General features: G+C 32.3%; 2 protein-coding genes across 3 annotated transcripts; both read left to right on the top strand.

Annotated features, from left to right (window-relative positions):
- Positions 1–1520: 1520 nt before the first annotated feature.
- Positions 1521–14298, top strand: LOC130645001 (uncharacterized). The gene is made up of 14 exons (XM_057450827.1): positions 1521–6519; positions 7685–7844; positions 8028–8217; positions 8814–8873; positions 10384–11238; positions 11483–11518; positions 11616–11675; positions 11754–11870; positions 11948–12004; positions 12104–12208; positions 12286–12369; positions 12533–12643; positions 12942–13037; positions 13204–14298. The coding sequence occupies exons 1-14, from the start codon at positions 6396–6398 to the stop codon at positions 14296–14298; spliced, it is 3150 nt and encodes a 1049-aa protein (XP_057306810.1). The 5' UTR covers positions 1521–6395.
- Positions 14242–18894, top strand: LOC130645002 (uncharacterized). 2 transcript variants are annotated; one of them, XM_057450828.1, is made up of 8 exons: positions 14394–14853; positions 15551–15601; positions 15742–15828; positions 16304–16351; positions 16611–16670; positions 16933–16986; positions 17078–17173; positions 17300–18894. In XM_057450828.1, the coding sequence occupies exons 1-8, from the start codon at positions 14394–14396 to the stop codon at positions 17440–17442; spliced, it is 999 nt and encodes a 332-aa protein (XP_057306811.1). In that variant the 3' UTR covers positions 17443–18894. The 2 variants fall into 2 exon arrangements, with proteins under 2 accessions (XP_057306812.1, XP_057306811.1); XM_057450829.1 differs by lacking the exon at positions 15551–15601 and having other exon boundaries at positions 14242–14853; positions 17300–18892.
- The last annotated feature ends 307 nt before the right edge of the window (positions 18895–19201 follow it).

Here is a 19201-nt window from a genome sequence, read left to right as displayed (position 1 = left end):
AAAATACATCTAAAATTTTAGTTAATTTACCCAACGCTTACATGTTTTTATGCAAAATCAACTAGTGGCCTTTTGGTAAAGCGTTCGTCTCCAGTGCGGAAGGTCTTGGCTTTAAACCCCGACCGAGTCATTCCAGATACTATAAAAAGTGTGAATTGAAACTTTCTGCTCAACGTTTAGCATGAGAATAGGATTGATATTTTAGGCCATTATCTAGTTGAGCAGCTGTTGTGCTTGCACGACTTTTATAGCTGAAATGGAACCTTTAAATGCACTGGGACCCCTATGCAGGACCCTCATTGGTAACAGTTCTATTAGGAACTGAAGAGGCCATCCTGGGTAAATAATAGTAATGATAATAATAAAAAAAGTCTAGATTTTAAATCTGGTTAAATGTGCTTATTATTAAATCCCTTAACAAATTCCTCTCCCAAGACCTTTTTAGCCTGAAGTAAATTCTGTATAATTTTGTGCATGATGGCCTAAGGGCATGTCGTTTCTGCAGTTATATACGACTGTTACCTTATGTGGACACATATATATGTGCAGAAATTTGTCACATTAAGTGGACACAAAACTTTGAATAATTCTGTGCATGATTGCTTGTCGTTTCCGCTGTTGTATACGACTGTTACCTTAAGTGGACATATATATGTGCAAAATATCTCGACATTAAGTGGACACAAATCTTTAAATAAATCTGTGCATGATCGCTTGTCGTCTTTGTAGCTGTATACGACTGTTACCTTATGTGGACATATATATGTGCAAAATATCTCGGCATTAAGTGGACACAAATCTTTAAATAATTCTGTGCATGATTGCTTGTCGTTTCCGCTGTTGTATACGACTGTTACCTTAAGTGGACATATATATGTGCAAAATATCTCGACATTAAGTGGACACAAATCTTTAAATAAATCTGTGCATGATCGCTTGTCGTCTTTGTAGCTGTATACGACTGTTACCTTATGTGGACATATATATGTGCAAAATATCTCGACATTAGGTGGACACAAATCTTTAAATAATTCTGTGCATGATCGCTGGTCGTTTTCGTAGCTGTATAAGAGGTGGCTTCCATTTTTTTACACTGTAAGGCAATGTGCATCAACTGCGTCAGATGTTCATACTCTACAAAATCTGCTTTTATGTCACAGATATATTGTAAAGTTTGTGTGACCATGGTTTTGAGGTGCTCATCTATGACACAAAGTCAGTGCATGGTCATTTATGACGTGCCATAAGAAGTTAGGAAGTAGTAAAGTTCACGGTAATTTCATCACGATTAGCCTGGATATATCCAGGCTAAAATATAACTGTTTGACCATGGATTTATTTTGTTTCTAACTTATACGTAGTACATCGTATGTATTTAGCAAGGGTTTAAATGTAGTGAGTAATATTGAAATTAAGTGTAACGCTCACATTAGACATTTTGTCTAATTTTTTATGTGAGAGTTCGACACTGGCGCCAAGTATCGACAACCAAGACTCTACGCATGTGTAACCAATTCGCAGAATCAGAACAAACGGAAGTCATGTATTGACTGTTTCTGTTTCTTATGCAGCTTTCAGTGTGACATCTTTTTTAAAGATTTTCGTTGTAGTTATGGGCGACAGTATTCCAGTAAAAATATGTAAATTCTAAAGACATTCTATTGGCTCTTTGTGTTTCTTATGTAGTTTGCGGCGACATTCTGAAACACTTTTCTTCAGTGTGGCATCTTTTTTGGAGCGTGGGCTCTGATAGTATGCGACGACATTAAAAATGCGTTAGCTTCCCTGGACCCCAGCTGTTCTGGTAACTCACTTCACTCGCACTAAAATCTCAAAATCTCTCACTATGCCACTTTCATTTTTTGCAACGTCGATAATTTCTAGCGCTGTCTAACAGCGTGACGTCAATAACACATAACGTCGATATCCTATATTAAGTAAGTAAACATTTATTTACCTAAGAAATGACAATTTACATTACTAAAAGAATAAATTAGCAATTAGGAAGGAGACTTTCCCGATAGCCAAGGCTAAACAAAGGAGAAAGCCACCAAGAAAAATGTGAAATATTTTCATATGTCAGTAAATGCTGTAAGTTTACAAAGATTAAAATGAAAAAGCATTATTGATTATAATTAGTATAAATGAAAATTCAGTACCATATAGTCAAATAGAAAAAAGTAATGAGACAAAATAATGAAGAGGAAAGCTAGTTGATGTATTGACTCATGTAGAAACTTGTAGCTAGGGATTTGATTGTGCTTAATTTACAGTTTGTGAGGTTAGTATCAGGATAATTTCTTTGCAGATTGTTCCACTGTAATGTGGAGATTTTAGAGAATGAAAAAGATCCAAACGTCGATGTGTTAACTGTTGGTTCAATAAGCAAACCAATTGTGTTACATCTAGTTTCATGAGAGTGTGAGATTCGATCAAATTTGAGTGAGGTAAGTGTGTTAGATGGGAGGTTAGAGTTTAGGAATTTGTGGATAAATTGAATGTTAAGGACTTTAACTAGGTCGAAGAATTTAAGAATTCCAAGTTCTGCAAATATAGGCAAAGATGGGGATTAAATTAATGAAGCCATTACAGTGCACTTTAAACTTTGAGGCCAAATAACTTGGAAACAAAAAAATTTAAAACGAGGTATTTTTTTCTCCCAAGGGCCTTAATCGACTAGTCCACTTAAAATTTTATGAACTTCATATTCAACTTGTTGCAAAATTAAATAAGCAAATCAAAATATATCAAAACACGCGCGCTACCATAATGGCAGCCAAAAACTTCATTTGTAAAATCAGATGAAGAGGACGTAGCTAAGGAAGATAAAACATGGAAGTAGCTAGCTAGTCTAGTCTTTAACTATGCTTTAATAAATTATATCTCAAGAAAGTAGTGCCCTAGACCTTTATAAATTTGATTGTGCAAAATAAATAGAACTTATTTTGTGCGCAGCTTTGATTTTATTAAGTGTTCATGTATAACCCACCATGGGTTAATAGGTTTCGATTGTTTCTTGAATTTGTAGCTATATACAGAGTTTCCACCGATTCAGTGAAATCAGGGAAAGTCAGGGAATTTTATCTGTGTTTAAGGAAAGTCAGGAAAAAAGACCCATTTTGGGGGAAAGTCAGGGAAAAGTCAGGGAATTTTTTGTCTTTTAAGTTGACTTAGACTGATAGCTCTTCTTAATAATTGTTTTGATAATTACTGACAGGCTCTGTTAGTCATTCAGTGGAACTAACATACTCTTGACCATTTTATGTAGTATATGAATTAAAGCTCTTGTAAGTTACACTGCGACAAATACGGTTAAACGGTTTTAGTTAATTTGTTTTTCTGCTTGGGTGTAGAATTTCTTGAAAAAGTCAGGGAAAGTCAGGAAATTTGACCTCAAAATGTCAGGGAAAGTCAGGAAATTTGATGCCATATTTTTGGTGAAACCCTGTATATAGGTATTTATTCTGACATGAGACATTATGCAGTCTATTGCTACAAAATGTGTTAGTTGCTGTGATATGATATCTTTTACGGTATAAGAAATATATATCTTGAGATTGGAATGAGTGATTTACCAAGACCTGTAGAGAAACTCCTACGAAGCTTTTAAACTTCACTGTATTTAGCAATGAATTTGTTGAAAAGTGCTTGTATTGCTTAAATAATATCAATTTTGGTTATAAACTGTTCTTAATCTTCCATATGAAGCCTAAACTTTGCTGTCTTTTGTTTAAAAAATGTTAAACATCCTCTTTTCTTTCCGCGATTCCATTTGTCTTCTCTTTCTTACAAAATAAATCTACAAAAACATTTGAAAAAGGACATGGTATGTAAATGAAGTATAGCAACGTTTTGATGATATTATTGATGCAAGACATGTTTGTTAGCTAGCATCATAAAGCCAACCACACCAACAACAACCTATTAGCTAGCTAGCTCGGAATTTATAAATATGTAGCCATGTTCTTTATACCTAGCTAAGTCTCCAGTTTATATTCAACTGAGCAGCTATAGCTGCTGTAGCTAGCTTATGTTAGCTTCAAACTTGACATTCCAAGTACCTAGCTAACTTGTGATTTTTATGTTGCTTTTTACATGTAAGAGCTACCGTAGTTATCTTAGTGGTCTTTGCTAAGAATGTGGCTGTAACTTATTTCACTTGACATTTTAAGCTTAGATTAACAAGCCACAACAACTTTTAAAAAAGAATAGTTTAAGGACTGTTTTTAAGCAAATAATGTATTTTTCACATTTTGTGTATGCAAATAATGTATTTTTCACATTTTGTGTAACTAAACTTATATATAGATCGGTTACATGCAATATGAGAAAACTATTTTTATTTAAAATGTAGTAATGGTACCTTAAGTGTAGTGATTTTTGTTGTTCTAGATGTTCTGACTAAAATGTTTTTGTTTATGACAATTTGTCTTATTTAAGAAAACTTTTTTGAGGGAGTACAACACCGAAAAGACCTGTGTTTTTTATATAATTCTTATTTGACAGATGTTTTTGACATTATGGGGAAACTTTACGTAGCTTTTTCACATTTTTGATTTTGTTGCAGTATTGACATGGGTTGTTTATTATATATTTATAATTATTTTTTTTTGGGAAAGGCAATGGAAGGATTCACATTTTTTACCCTAAATATAAAAAATGTACATGAAAGGCTGGGGTAAATTTTCATTTATATATATAAATACATAATGTATATAATATATACAAACTGTTCTGTGTTTTTTGAAATGTTATGTGTTAGAATCATGCAATATACCGAAAGAATTAATTTTTGTAGAATTTTACTTTACACCTTGCAAGGCATTCCAGTTTTTATATTAAAATGAGAAATTCAATTGATATTATATATACAAAATGTAAAATTCCCACAAAATTCATCAAAAGTTATTAACCCTGAAAATTTTAAACATTTTCCTGGTTCTTTTTTTTGACTTGCGAAGTTCTTTTTCTGCAAAGATTTCTAAAAATAAAGTACAGAAATACTTATTTTTAAAATGTAAATTTATTTTCTTCCAAATTATGGTTTTGACATATTCATGTAAGAGTTTGTGGGCAAAGACATAAATCAGCATGCTAAAAAACTGACGTTTGTTGACGTAGAATTACTAAACACAACCGTTTTTTACATTTTGTGTAAACTTTTGTGCATATACACCAAAAGAGTTAGCTACTTTGTTGATTTTGGTTTTATACTCTTTGTAAGCTATTGTTTTCTTCTTTTTGACATTCTGGATTAACTTATTGTTGTAGAAGGCATATACAATATGCATATAAAAAAATTGGAATTTTGCAAATTTCTGTTTTACCACTCAATTTTCACATTTTATATAAATTCTTCGGGACAGGATGGTATGAAATAGACCAAAATACCTGATCTTAGTTGTTTTTAATATACAGGCTGTGCCTTGTGAAACTTTAAGGTGAAGATTTTGTGTAAGAAAATGGCATGACATATACTAATAGAACTGATTTTTGTTGTTTTAGATGTTATAACTAAAACTTTATATATATATATATTTATGTTAGATGTTTTATAAAATAAAAGATATCCAATAACAAAGAATAAAGTGTATATATATATAATATGTCAACTACGTTGGTTAAAGCTCTAGGCTAATAGTAACCAATGCTAGTGCTAGTGTAGCTAGCTTAATATAAAATCCAAATTAATCCAATAGGTATAAATTAAATGCCATTTTCTAGTCATTTAACCAAAAGTTCATAATTTGCCTATTTGACAAGTTAATTTGACAATTAATGAAGCTAAACAAACTAAATGTGCATCACTTTGCTGGAAAATTAAAATTATCTCTAAACTAACCCCGTTTTCCATGTTAGTATGTCTCTTCTGGCCGTGTATTTTGTGGAATGAAAATGGATATTGAAATAGGTCTTTTGTTAAAATTGTATTTAATAAACAAAAATGAAAAGAATGTTTCGTAGTTTTTACTGAAATTCTGAAACAATCTCCAACTTACATCTTACATAAGAAAATTAAAGGGCATGCCTTGACAAAAACTTCATTGTTTCAGAGATAATTTATCATTTTGTATGTATTAAACAATGGGTGTAAAAATAGAATACATATAACACTACCAAAATCTTATTTGAAAGTGATATATATACTGCATAAAATTCTATAGTTTTCAGGCCTTTTCAGGAAAATTTTAATACGTGTGTGCCAAAAAGCACGCCTCAAGTTTTTTAGGTGTGTTTTTGGGTGTGCTGCACTGGTTAACTTCTTATAAAATTTGTCATTTTGCAGGTGCTATCAATTGCTCAAATCTAAGTATTATTTGCTTATAAAATCTGTTCTTTAGTTGTTCTGTCTCTAGTGGTGAAATTATTTTTGTATTTTTTTTAGTAAATTCAACATGTTAAGAAGTACTAGATCATCAAGAAGGGACAGGACTTCAGACTTTGAAGACGCCAAAACCTGGATACTAAACCAACAAGACAGACCAGAGTTATTTGTGGCCTATATTAATGAAGATATTGGTAAGTACAAGAAAACCTGTGTAAACAACCACCTTGACAGAACGACCACATGCTTTCTTTATTATACGCTTATCTTATCTTGTATAAGGAAGAAAATAATTATTTTTTGTCTTTTTTTGCATTGAAACTTATCCATAAAACATCATCAACAAAATGTTTTTTGAAATTGCTATAGTTCCACATGAAAAAAACTTCCTTTTGCATGAATAATAATAGAGCAAAGTAGAAACATTATCCAAAATAAAATAAGCATAACTTGTGTGTAAATTAAAAATAATAAGTGACACTAAGTCTCATTCTCGTCCCCAAAAACTCTTTGAAAATATAGCCCTGGACATGTTTGGTCACATGATGACAAATATCCCATTATATGTGGTTTATATATATATGTGGGTTTTTTTAAATAATTTTATGGCAAAAACTTTGTAAGATTTTAATAAAAAGGGATTTGTTGTAAGATTTTAATAAAAAGGGATTTGTATAGAAGAAGTTTTCTTAATAAATTATAGCGATGTTTAAGACCCATAAGAACACTTTTTTAAATTGAAATGTTTTTTTGTAGTGTAGAAAAATGAAATTATTGCGTATTAGCAGGGATTTTTCCAGGATTTAAAGCCACTGCCGTTTTCATCAAGATTGAGTTTAGAGTCTCCCGGAGGCACAACCTGCGGTTAGCATTGGAGGAAAATTTTCAAATTTTATGTTCACAAATGCCAAAACATCCCTTCCACAGACTTCGCATTATAGATTATGGCAGCCACACATGCAATTCGCAGCCACCATTCGGAGTAAAAATAAGTTTTTTCAGTAACAACCAATATTTTTCTGTAATATACCTCGTGTTGATGTTTTTATTCTGTTTTTATCCATCATTCAACCTTTTTCGTATCTGAATGTTTTATTTTTCTGTTTCAAATATTTTTCATTTTATAAGATTGAGTTTAAAATTCAATTTTTAGATTGAGATTTTACTACCGTTTAAGGTGGTAAAAACGCCCTGAAAAAAATACTGAGTAGAAAATTTTTGTTTCACCGTATAAAATTTTTAATATGACATATAAAACAATTTATGACATTAATTACGGCATAGAACTGCTCCTTTAAGCTTCAATATGAGTACCCCAAATCTCAAAAAATGTCACATATTTCATATATTTTTTTTTAGGAAAGGGTGTGTTCACTAAAGAAAGAATTCCCAAGAATACATTTTTAGTGGAGTATGCAGGGGAAATAATAACAAAAAAAGAAGGAGAAATTAGAGAAACTAATTATGAAAAGGAGGGTTGTTTCCTGTACTTCTTTGAGGATAATTTCCAAAAATATTGGTAAGTAGGCTACATTTATATTGTATGTTTATTGTAAAGGGTGATCTACAAACTTCATAGATTTTACTTTGTTTATTTGAAATTGATGTACAGGGGCAAACTTTAAAATTAATATCTAAATTATTTCTAATAATCTCTCCATTAACCATTTTGAAATAATACTATTCTGTGGTTACACATTAGTATCGATGCTACAAATTCCCAAAACAGAATTGGTAGATATGTGAATGACTCTCCAAAAGGAAACTGCAGGGTTAAAAAAATCCATCTTAATGATCGAATACACCTTTGTTTGTATTCAAATCAAGAAATCCCATCTGGAACTGAACTCAGATATGACTACTGTGCTCCGAACTTGTGGTGGCGTCAGCAGGTACAATATTGTTTTTTGTGAATTTCTTTCAGTTTTTCGTGATCTGCTAGGGCTTCTGTTGTTTCCTATCATTGTATAGATGGTGTATATAGGGTATAATCTAACATTCTCAGTAGTCATTAAACATTTATTTCCCAATCAATGGCATGTGTGAAATAAAACGTTTGAAAACCATGTTAAATAAGGAGCTAAAAGAAATGTTGTTTCAGCTAAGCTCAGGCGCAGGTTCTTAAAAAAGGTGGGGAAACATAAACTATGAAGAAAGTGTGGAATGTTAGCATTTCTAGGTTTTGCAACAAGAAAGTTGTTACATAAAGTTACATAATACAACTGATTTTATAAACACCTTTTATTGTGTCAAAGTTATGTTACTTTAATAATTTATGCCATATTATATATATAAGAAGAATATTTTTTAGCTTGAATTTGCAAGTTATTTTGAAAATATTGTGTACACAAAGATCATGGTTTTATACTTTGCATTTTCTAACGTTCTTACCATAATTATATATAATATTAAAAAATAATAAAAAACCTTGTATTTCTTATTCTTGTCCTATGTGTCAAGTTCCCAACATTACTTGGCTATGTTTTAGAATAAAAAGACGAAAATGCCATATACAGTTGCTGATTTAAAAGATGCAGAAATTCATGAAGTAAGTGCATGAACATAAATTATTATTAGGGGTCATCTACAAAATTCGTAGCAATTCGTATAAAAAAAATTCGTATATGCTATACGAATTTTCTTTTGCCATACAGTAATTAAATTCGTATGAAATTTTTTTAAATTCGTATAAAATTCGTATGAGTTTTAAATTAAATTCGTATGAGTTTTAAATTAAATTCGTATGAGTTTTAAATTAAATTCGTATGAGTTTTAAATTAAATTCGTATGAGTTAAATTCGTACGAGTTTAACAAAAAATTCGTATGAGATTTTAATTAGATGCGTATGGTTTAAAAAAAAAGAAAATCGTTTGACATTGTATTAAATTCGTATATGAGTTTCAAAATAAAATATTTTTTAGATCGCATTTTAAAAGTTTAAAAACGAAAAACGGCGATAGAAATGTTTTTTTAGATCGCATTTTCAAAAGTTTTAAAACGAAAAACGGCGATAGAAATGTTTTTTTTTAGATCGCACGTTAAAAGTTGAAAAACGAAAAACGGCGATAGAAATGTTTTTTTAGATCGCATTTTAAAAAGTTTAAAAACGAAACACGGCGATAGTAGTGTTTTTTAGATCGCATTTTCAAAAGTTTTAAAACGAAAAACGGCGATAGAAATGTTTTTTAGATCGCATGTTAAAAGTTGAAAAACGAAAAATGGCGATAGAAGTGTTTTTGTTAGATCGCATTTTAAAAGTGTAAAAACGAAATATAATTCGTATGACAATTCGTATGAAAATCGTATAAAAGAGAATATAATTCGTATGACAATTCGTATGAAAATCGTATAAAATTCGTATTAGATTTTTTAAAAATCGTATAACTATTTAACGCTATACGAATTGTATACGATTTTTATACGAATTAAAAGCAATTAAATTCGTATATATTCGTATAAAATATCATACGAAATTTGTAGACGACCCCTTATAAGATAGTTGTTTTTCTTTTCTATGTGAAGAAAAGTTGACCCTCATTTAAATTCATCAATATCAAGTTTAAAATAACTTAATTTGACAACTCACTTTTAACAAACTCCTCATCATTTTCATCAAAAATATTGTTCTTGTAATCACATTTTACTATGAAAATCAAAAAACTGCAATGATTATATGTTCGATATGATATTTTCGAATTCTATGTTGTCTATCAAGAAAAACTCAGGAATAGAAAAAGCAGCAGGATAGATACAAGTAGATACAAAAAAGAAGCAGATTGGAAAAACATAGATATAAATTACGTGGATACTATTATTAATTCAATTTTAAAATAATTTTAAAATAATTGACCACCTCCTGTTTCTGCACATTAAGCATTTTTCTTCAGCGAATTAAAAACATTTACACAATAGTGTGTGCAATATAGTGCAACAGTCAAATTCTGAGTTAATCATGCAAAAAATTCTGTATAATAATATCTAAATGGCTGCCACATCAATCTGTCTTTTTTGGATGAAGGGAGTAGAACTTCATATGTATTTTCTCTCTTCAATTTAGAAGTTGCCTGATATCTCTAAGTATGAAGTTTTTGATTTGAACATGTCAATAAACCTGTCACACAAAATTGATGAAGGAATGTCTGCCGTTGTTTATAAATTGCTACAACAAAAAAGATGTGCTGCTGTCAAGTGTTTTAAACAAAAAGTAACCAAGAAGAATTTAATCAGTATAGCTGAACAGTTACGTAAATTGAAGCATGAGAATATTGTACAATTTCTGGGCTATAGTGTTCAACCATCTGCTTTTCTTTTTGAATTTTGTGAAGTATGTCTTGAAGGTGAGAAAGTAAACAATTTGCGTCAGTTATTATCAGTACATAATAGCAATGACAATTTTGTCCTTGATGAAAGATTAAATTACATCCAGCAAGCTACGAGGGGACTGATTTTTTTGCATGAAAATAACATAGTGCACCGGAATTTTAAACCTACCAATCTACTAGTGACTAACAAAAATAAACATGTTCAAATAAAAATTACAGACTTTGATGAAATGGTTATCTTGCAACAAACTATCACAAGCACCATCACTTTTAATAATCTTAGAGGCATGACCCTTGCCTATACAGCACCTGAATTGTGTTCCAGAGCTGCAAAAAAGCCATCAAAAGCAACAGATACTTATTCCTTGGCTATTTCGTGCTATGAAATAATGTCTGATCTTCATTCTCCGTGGCAAGATGTTTTACCTTTGCTGAACGATGAATTGCTTTTACAAGCTCTAAAAGATGATTTAAGACCAGATATTAGCCATGTATCAAAATTGTACAATTTACCGCATTGTGAATTAGTCCTGGATCTTATATCGAAAGCTTGGAGTCCTGAATTTGTGGAAAGACCAAGTGCTTTAGAGGTAATATAAAATTTTATTATTTTATTTGACAGATTATTAATGCCTAAAATAACCAATTGAGATGCGTTTTTAAGTTTTTTGGGAGCCAAATTTTAACCCAAAGCTAAACATTTTAAATTTTAAACACCAGCAATATAACAATAGTCAATGCAAGTAAGATCAACAATATTACCTTGTTTTTTCTGCAACACGTCCAACTACACAAAAGCTACACTGTTATTCTTTTATAAAATTTCTTTTGTAGTGTCTGAATCTATTTACTGATATGAGAAATTCACTGGTAAGTAACTTTTCATTATCAGTTAAAAGTTGCAAGTTATAAATATACCCAAAGGTGATGTTAACATTTCTTATATATAAAATAAATATATATATAGGAAAGTGAGTTAACAGAGGATACAAAAAGACAATTGTTGCATATTCCGCGTATGAAATCAGTAAGTGTTTTGTTGTTGTTTTTAAAGCTACTTTGCACTATGCAGGATGTCTTTACTTTTATGCCTAACTTCAAATAGGGAAGTGAGGCAGGGGATGTTGAAGTGATAAAGAATAATAATAAGGCTGCTGAAGAAGGAATTGTCCCATGTAGTCCACTGCAGAGTAATCAATCGTCACCAAGGGATACAAAATTGGTAAGCTTTTCGTGTTGATGTTTACATGCCTTTAAAGGTGCAGATTGATATTATTTTTTGTTCTTTCATTAATTAAGGTGAGCGAAGTTCTTGAATCTGTTCAAAAAATCTCTCCGGTTATGCAAAATGTGAAGGTAAATTTTATTTTTTTTATTTTTGTAAATTTCAAATCTCTGTCTCATTCTCTTTTTTTGTCCACATGGCTCAAAAATATGGACTTTGTTTAACTTTAGAGTTACATGGCAGATTTTAAAATTACTCAGCGAAGTGAGGATTGTGGCAATTATGTCAAAAATTCTCTTGATTTCGATGATTCTGACGATTCCACCAATAACGAGGTATTCTCTTTTCCCATTTGGGCAATTTGTAAGTTTATCCGATAACGATAATAAAACATTAATTGTTATGTTTTTAGATGGCTCCTGGAATTCCTATATCAGACATAATTAGAAATATCTATGATAAACACAAGATGACTGCGGATCCATCAAAAAACATGGTAATGTCTTTAGGCCTTAATTAAATGATGATACTCTAGATGAATTTGCTTGGAGAATTTTGAGAATGTTATTGAATTTAAAAAAGTTCAATTGCATCGAAAATGTTTAAGAGGTTTGAAAGATATGAATTGTGAGTTTTTTACAGTCTTACTTTCATTTCAGAATTGTCAAAAGTCAATTTCCAATGACTCTGCTCTTTTGATTGACGCTGACCTGTCTGTTCTAAACACAGACTCAGAAAATGAAGACAGTGCTAATGAAGAGATTAACAAGGTACACAACATTGTATCTATTTAAGAGTAGCAAATCCATGATAAAATACATATTTTAATAAAACTTATTTATATATTATAAATTTCGCAAGCCTGGTACCAATCTAGCTGGGTCTTTGCTTAAAATTTCTCGTTCTAGAATAATCAATCTGTCGGTATGTGAGTTTGACCCTCCTTCAGTCTGGCTTTTTTAACTAATATAAGTGCTAGATGTGTTATTTCATACCAATTGGTCTATAATGTTGCTTCTTTAACATGCCTTCCCTGCTCTTCTATAGTGTGCAAATTTTCTATTTTAGGAATTAAATAAAGACCTTCTACCCTCCATATCCAATGTCGCTAATCTAAATGCTAAGACAATTACCTTGAACTCTTGTGAAAAGAAACCCCTAACGGTATGATTTTTTACTAGAATTAATTCTTATGACCATCTAAGATTACAGAACACTAAAATGTTACAGTACTTTGGTGTGCAGACTCTTTTGATTAATAATTTTTCATTTATGTGCATTAAAAAGAGTTGTGACCTTAAGGCATTTGGCGTCTGTTCCTTTTTTTTAGAAAAATCAAGCAACACAGAGAAAGAAAGGGAAAGCGTCCGAAAGACCCGGAAGAATTTGCATTTTTTGTAGGAGAATGCAGACTCACACTAAACTCTCAAGGCACATAAGGCTTTGTCATGAACTGGAGCCAAGGGTAAAGCACGCCATGAGTTTATCAAAGCGACAGAGGATTGGAGAATTCAACAAATTTAGAAGGGAAGGAATCCTGTGCTACAACAAAGAGCAGGCACGGTCTGAAAATCCTATCTATCAACGAGAAAGAAAAGGATTGAAATGGAAAAGTACAAAATCGTGTGGCTCCTGCAATGCCTTTATTGCAACCAGAGGCTTTAGCAAACATTTAAAAAGATGTCAGAAAAATCATTGCCGCAGCATTATTAGTGTACCAACGTCATTACTTTCCGTCCCGGAGAGTGAGGATCTTGACGAGGATTTTAAAACAAACATACTAGCTAAATTACGTGACAATAAAGTGGGCAGATTATGTTGTAAAGATAAACTAATATTGAAGGTTGGATCTGTATTTTATTGGCGAACAAAGAGAAAAACAGACAAAGCTGCGCAAGTAAAGAAAACAGTTAGGCTGGAGATGAGGCGATTGGGACACCTTTATTTGCATTTCAAGGAGAGACCTGGACTCACTGCCCGTTACAACAATGGTAATGACATGTTTTTAAGATGTAATTTTGATGGTCTTAGAGAAGCCATTGATTTATACTCGACAACCGAAGGTGGGAAATTAAAGCCGGGTTTGAAACAAAATCTACTGTATTTGATAAAGAGATCAGCAAAGGTAATGAAAGCTGTTTATATGGCTAAGTCTATGGATGACGAAGCTAAGGAAGTGGGGTCATTCACTGATGTCCTTGAACTATGGGAAGATTTTATCTTTGGAGACTCGCAGTACGAACTAAATAAGAGGCGCCAAATAAACTTGCGGCGTCCAGAGAATCTACCAAATGAGGGTGATGTGACATTGGTGAGAAACGAAGTCGTTTCAACTATAAAGTCCCTAACAAGTGACAAGTTTTTGCTTTTTGACGAATCCATGTTTGTTCGACTCCGAGATAGTGGACGCGGCTTACAGTATTAAATGGACGAAGAGGTGGGGAGCCTGCTAGACTTTCCATTGAGGAGTGGAACGATGCGAAATCCAACAAGTGGATTGATAAGCAGAGGAAAGATTCTATGGATGAACTTGACAGGATGATAGTTGATTCGTTAAAAGTCACATATTTAACTGGCAAGGGAAACAATCATTTAGTGCCGTTACTTATACCTGAAGACACAACCGTAGCCATCGACATTTTGTGTGATTTAGAAGTTAGATGTGCTGTTGGGGTGAGAGGGGACAATCCTTATGTTTTCCCGTCAACCAGATTATCAGAAAACCATGTTTCCGGCTGGCATTCAATGCATAATGTGTGTGACCGTTTGCCGTTAAAAGAGCCACAAAATATGAAGGCTACGACAAATCGGCATCGCGTATCGACATTATTCGCTGCCCTGGATCTTTCAAAAAACGACAGGGAATACTTTTACAAACATATGGGTCATTCTGCTCAAATAAATGAACAGATATATCAGGCACCATTGGCATTAATGGAAGTAACCAAGATAGGAAAACCGCTTATGGAAATAGATCAAGGTAATAAGTTTATCATATACTTTTAGGGTCCGTTTTGCAGCATATGGCTTGGTTATTTTAAAATTTTAATGTTTATCTATACTAATAAGAGGAGGCTCGATATTTTCTGTCAGTTGTTCAAAATGCTATAAACTCTCGGCCCGCAAGTTAAACCTTGTGGAAAGTTAGGTCAATCTATATAAATGCTATTATTTTGTCTTACTTTTGGTATATACTTGGTATATACTTCCAGCACCTCAATCTCTATGTGATATATGAAATGCGATATATAAAGGACGGGCGACCCTGTGGCTTTTTCCAAAGATAAACGTCTAGTCTTTTAATAATATAATAATATTCTAAATTTTTAACCTTTTTGACTTCTCACAGTTTTTTATTTTGGCGTTTTTTGTGTGTTCACATATTAAGATAAGTGGATCATCACACTTTCTAGCAACGTAAAATTGTAGACGTAGATTTTAAGAGAGCATCCTAAACCTAGCTAAGTAGGTAGCTTTATTTATTTAGGTTTTCATTCAGTTTGTTTAAATATGTTTAAGTACACATATAAGATTCAAATAAAAGAAAGAGCAAATTATTGGCATACAGTTGTAAATAGAGATTTTGAATATTAGGTTTTTAAGTATCAGGAATTGTGTTTATCTTCATTTTTTTGTGCCGCTGAAAATTCCTATTATGTTGACGCTGGAATATTTATATCACGATGATTTGACACAAAGACCTAAACAGTGTAAATACGGATTACGAGGTATAAGGTTCTTATAATAATGAAAAATTTCCTCGATATAGAATTACTATGGTCGCTGAAATTAAAAGTCTCATTGCAATATGAATGTAAATATTATTCTTTTTTCACATATAGGTTTAGTATTATTATTTAATTTGTAGGATCTACAAAACAAAATGCTCGTGATTCGAAAAGTACCTTCAAACCTACAGATGATGATTGCAAAAAAACAGAAAATGACTCAAATAGTAAGTTGATGTTTTAGAATATTGTGAAAATGTTTTACGCCTGTTCTACGCCCTCTCTTTCGTTGTTTACACTATTGATAAGTAAGTAAGAAACAGGAAGTTTTATTATCCTTGAGGATTCTTTCCTAACGGCTGGCTCGTCCTCTCCGACAGTAACTATGTTACATTACCGCCAGAGATACGTATAGCATTGCCTTAACATGATTGCCTGCCACACAAACTAGTTTGCTGTCAGTAGATAGCTCCAAGTGGGCTGAAAACACTACATTTATAGTGCATCAGGGTGGGATCTTGAACCAGAAACGTAGAGTACAAGTTGAATGCCCAGTCACTATACTGTCAGCAGAACAAGTCTGCAATATTCTATAAAAATGTTTTTCACATTTGCACAACTGTGTTTTCTCGTTTCCAAATCTTGATTCTCAAAAATTAATTCAGAAATGCGTATGCAATTGTTTCCGATTATCCTTTATAGGTATTGTTAATCCGTCATCAAATTCCAAAAAACGCCTCAGGCTAACTGGTATGTACGGATTTATATTGAGCTAAACTAGTCAAGTACTGTGTAAATATTAAATACGAACAGAAAGAGGAGATTTTACTACTTTGTTAAACAGTTTTTTAGTCTGTATTAGTTTTAAAACAGCGAAATTACTTTACGACATTTAATGTCTCTTTATAACATCACAAGTGAACATACAAGGGCTTTTGTTGAGAAATAGGATTTTGTTTTTCCTTACATTTTTTTGTTACATTGTTGTTTAATTAATTATTTATCGTAGGTGAGTCTGTAAAGAATTTTTGTGAGTCAGACAGTTATGATGATGAAAAACAAACAGTCGGTAAGACCTGTTACTTAGAAGTCGTCTCTAAATAGTTAACACATAGTCTATCAAACAGTTAGTTAAAAAAACTAAAAAGGGGGCATTGCCGCGTTGTTGCTTCCCCGTAGAAGCTAACTAGGAGAAACTTATTATACTCACACACATTAGCATACTCGTTTTCGTGTACTCTATACCAGGCCACCTTTTTAGGGTTTTCAGAACTTGTAGGTCGTATTGTGTTAACGTTGTAATAGTAATATTAAACTGATTTCTTTCTTAGATTCCGTTGAATGGTTGAATAAGCGTAAACGTGTACAAAAACTACCCAAGAAAGGTGGGGCGTTTATATTGCATTTCACAATGGTTCGCAATGCGAGTATCACATCATATATTCTATTTCATTTCTTATATGTTACTAATTTTAGGTTATGGGACTTTATCATGGAGTGATGACACTGAAAATGATTTCATGAAGCGCTTTGGAGGATTTGTTAAACGAGCCGAAGAAGATCCAATGCCAAGTGAGTACTGCTTCTTGTCCCCTTTTTATGCTTACTCAATTCTGTTCACATGATTCCTTTTTCCTAATTTGTCCCTGCATTTACAGAGTAAATGCAATAATTCTTTCTTACCGTTGTTTGTTTTAGGTCGTGCAGCGATGAAACAATTTCTTGCTGACCATAAATTAGACTTTGCATTTACGAAAGTAAGAAACAAAATTAACAACGAACGTGCGAAATGGGATAAATTGGTGCAGCTTAATATGAAAAAACTATCTATTCCTGTGTAATTTAAAATCTTATGGTAGTAGATGAGTGTATTTATGAGGAACTCAAAGTTCGGTGTAGCCCTATGTTACGTCCCTCAAGTTGCTTTTTCGTTTGCTTTCGTTTGTGGAGATTACTTGCTCAAAACTAAGGCTTAAACCGTGCAGTGCATTTTATAGTTTCTTAATAAACTATGCTTAATTAAGAGTTGAGTGCCTTTTTTTGGCGCTCAGCCCTTATTGATTGCATATAACATACAAGCTCCTAGCAACTTGGTTATTTATAAACAAAAAAATTTTTGTTAAAAGTCGTGATACAAATCCATTATTTTTACGGCTTGTTATGTATTGTGCATTGGCTCGTATCTTTTATATCTTCGTCATTTTCAATGAGCCAAATACAACACAAGTTTTACGATGGTTTAGATTTTAGTAATAAAGGTTTAAGTTACATATGTTTTTTCTTTTTCTTGCAAACAATCAAACGCGGCCTTTTCATGGATATCATAAAGTGGAAATTATAAAAACGAAAGAAGAGAAAAAGCAGGCTGGGGACCGTGTCGACAAAAGATTCTTGGAGATCTATGCCTTATTTTCGCGTAAATTTTCTCATATATTCAACAATAGCATTAGTTTTGCTATATTAAGCCATTAAGATGCCCTTGATTCGTTGTTGGCAACCACGTGACCAACGCTGAAGAAGACAAGTTGGAACAAAATATCTTCTTTTAAAAATATTAAACATTTTCGTTCTGCATTAGGAGGCCGAATAAAAAAGGACTAGTTCTACAGTTCAACATGCGTACTATAGATTATCAATTATCCGCCCACAAAAGAGCACCCAGTGAAAGAGTTCAAAAATTTAAACGCCCAGACCACTTATCGATAATTCACGATATAAGACATAAAGAGATTGAATTGGCGCGACATGGAACAACTTCTTGGAAAGAGTCGAGAATAGAGTGAAAAAAGTCGATCTAATTCCCTAAATATAAGATTGCGAACTTTTAGCCCCATTCCCTTTTTCTTAATTTGAGAACCATGTTGCAGTGCCTCCGTTGTAAGCGAGGTTCACACAAAGACTCCTACCAGTAGCGTACAATGTATTTTAAGACCAGTTTATTATTTTTATTTTCACGCACTTCATCCAAATTGCCATTGGACTTCTTGGAAAGATTATACTTTGCCGTCATCATGTGGCAACTGAAGTCGTATTAGCACGCAGCTTCCAAGCACGAACGCTGTTAATAATGGAAATATCGCCCATTAAAATGACATTGCAAAACATATCTGTGTATAAAATTTATTTGTTCTACTTGTTTTCAGACTGTTGGTAGTTGCTATGTAGAGGTTCTATCCTCTATACCCTTTGTATTTTTATAAAATCAATTAAAATATCTAAAAGACAGAAAATTATTCTTTCATTTTATCCGTGTATACCGTACTTTATATTGTTTCTTATACGATCAAAGGTCTCTGTTTGCTCCTGTTGTGTCCACAATAAGCTTAATAATCCTTTTAATTTTGTGTCCACATAATGCATCTGTTAGCAGTAGTTTGTCCACTTATTACTACTCCTAGGAAAAGGAAATTTTTAGGTGGACACGCATTAATTTCGTGACTCGGCAACACCGTTGAAACAGAGGGCCAGAGTATTGTGTTCCATACACTAGAGGTTTTTCTAAAAAAGTACTTTAGTAAGGAATTATAGACCTTTAAAGAATGTCCACATAATGAATATACTTATATATATATATAAATGAATATACATATATATATATAT

This window comes from Hydractinia symbiolongicarpus, chromosome 5 (assembly GCF_029227915.1).
Source record: "Hydractinia symbiolongicarpus strain clone_291-10 chromosome 5, HSymV2.1, whole genome shotgun sequence".
Classification (NCBI taxonomy): Eukaryota; Metazoa; Cnidaria; class Hydrozoa; order Anthoathecata; family Hydractiniidae; genus Hydractinia; species Hydractinia symbiolongicarpus.
The sequence above is the reverse complement of the archived record's forward strand: the minus strand, read 5'-3'. Positions and strand labels throughout refer to the sequence as shown.

Coding starts and splice junctions, on each gene's coding strand:
- LOC130645001 (XM_057450827.1), top strand. CDS start 6,396: ATGTTAAGAAGTACTAGATCATCAAGAAGGGACAGGACTTCAGACTTT. Junction 11,239..11,482: donor AAAGACCAAGTGCTTTAGAG/GTAATATAAAAT, acceptor TTTCTTTTGTAG/TGTCTGAATCTATTTACTGA. Junction 11,519..11,615: donor CTGATATGAGAAATTCACTG/GTAAGTAACTTT, acceptor ATATATATATAG/GAAAGTGAGTTAACAGAGGA.
- LOC130645002 (XM_057450828.1), top strand. CDS start 14,394: ATGGATGAACTTGACAGGATGATAGTTGATTCGTTAAAAGTCACATAT. Junction 15,602..15,741: donor GTGTAAATACGGATTACGAG/GTATAAGGTTCT, acceptor TTTAATTTGTAG/GATCTACAAAACAAAATGCT. Junction 17,174..17,299: donor CGAAGAAGATCCAATGCCAA/GTGAGTACTGCT, acceptor TGTTTGTTTTAG/GTCGTGCAGCGATGAAACAA.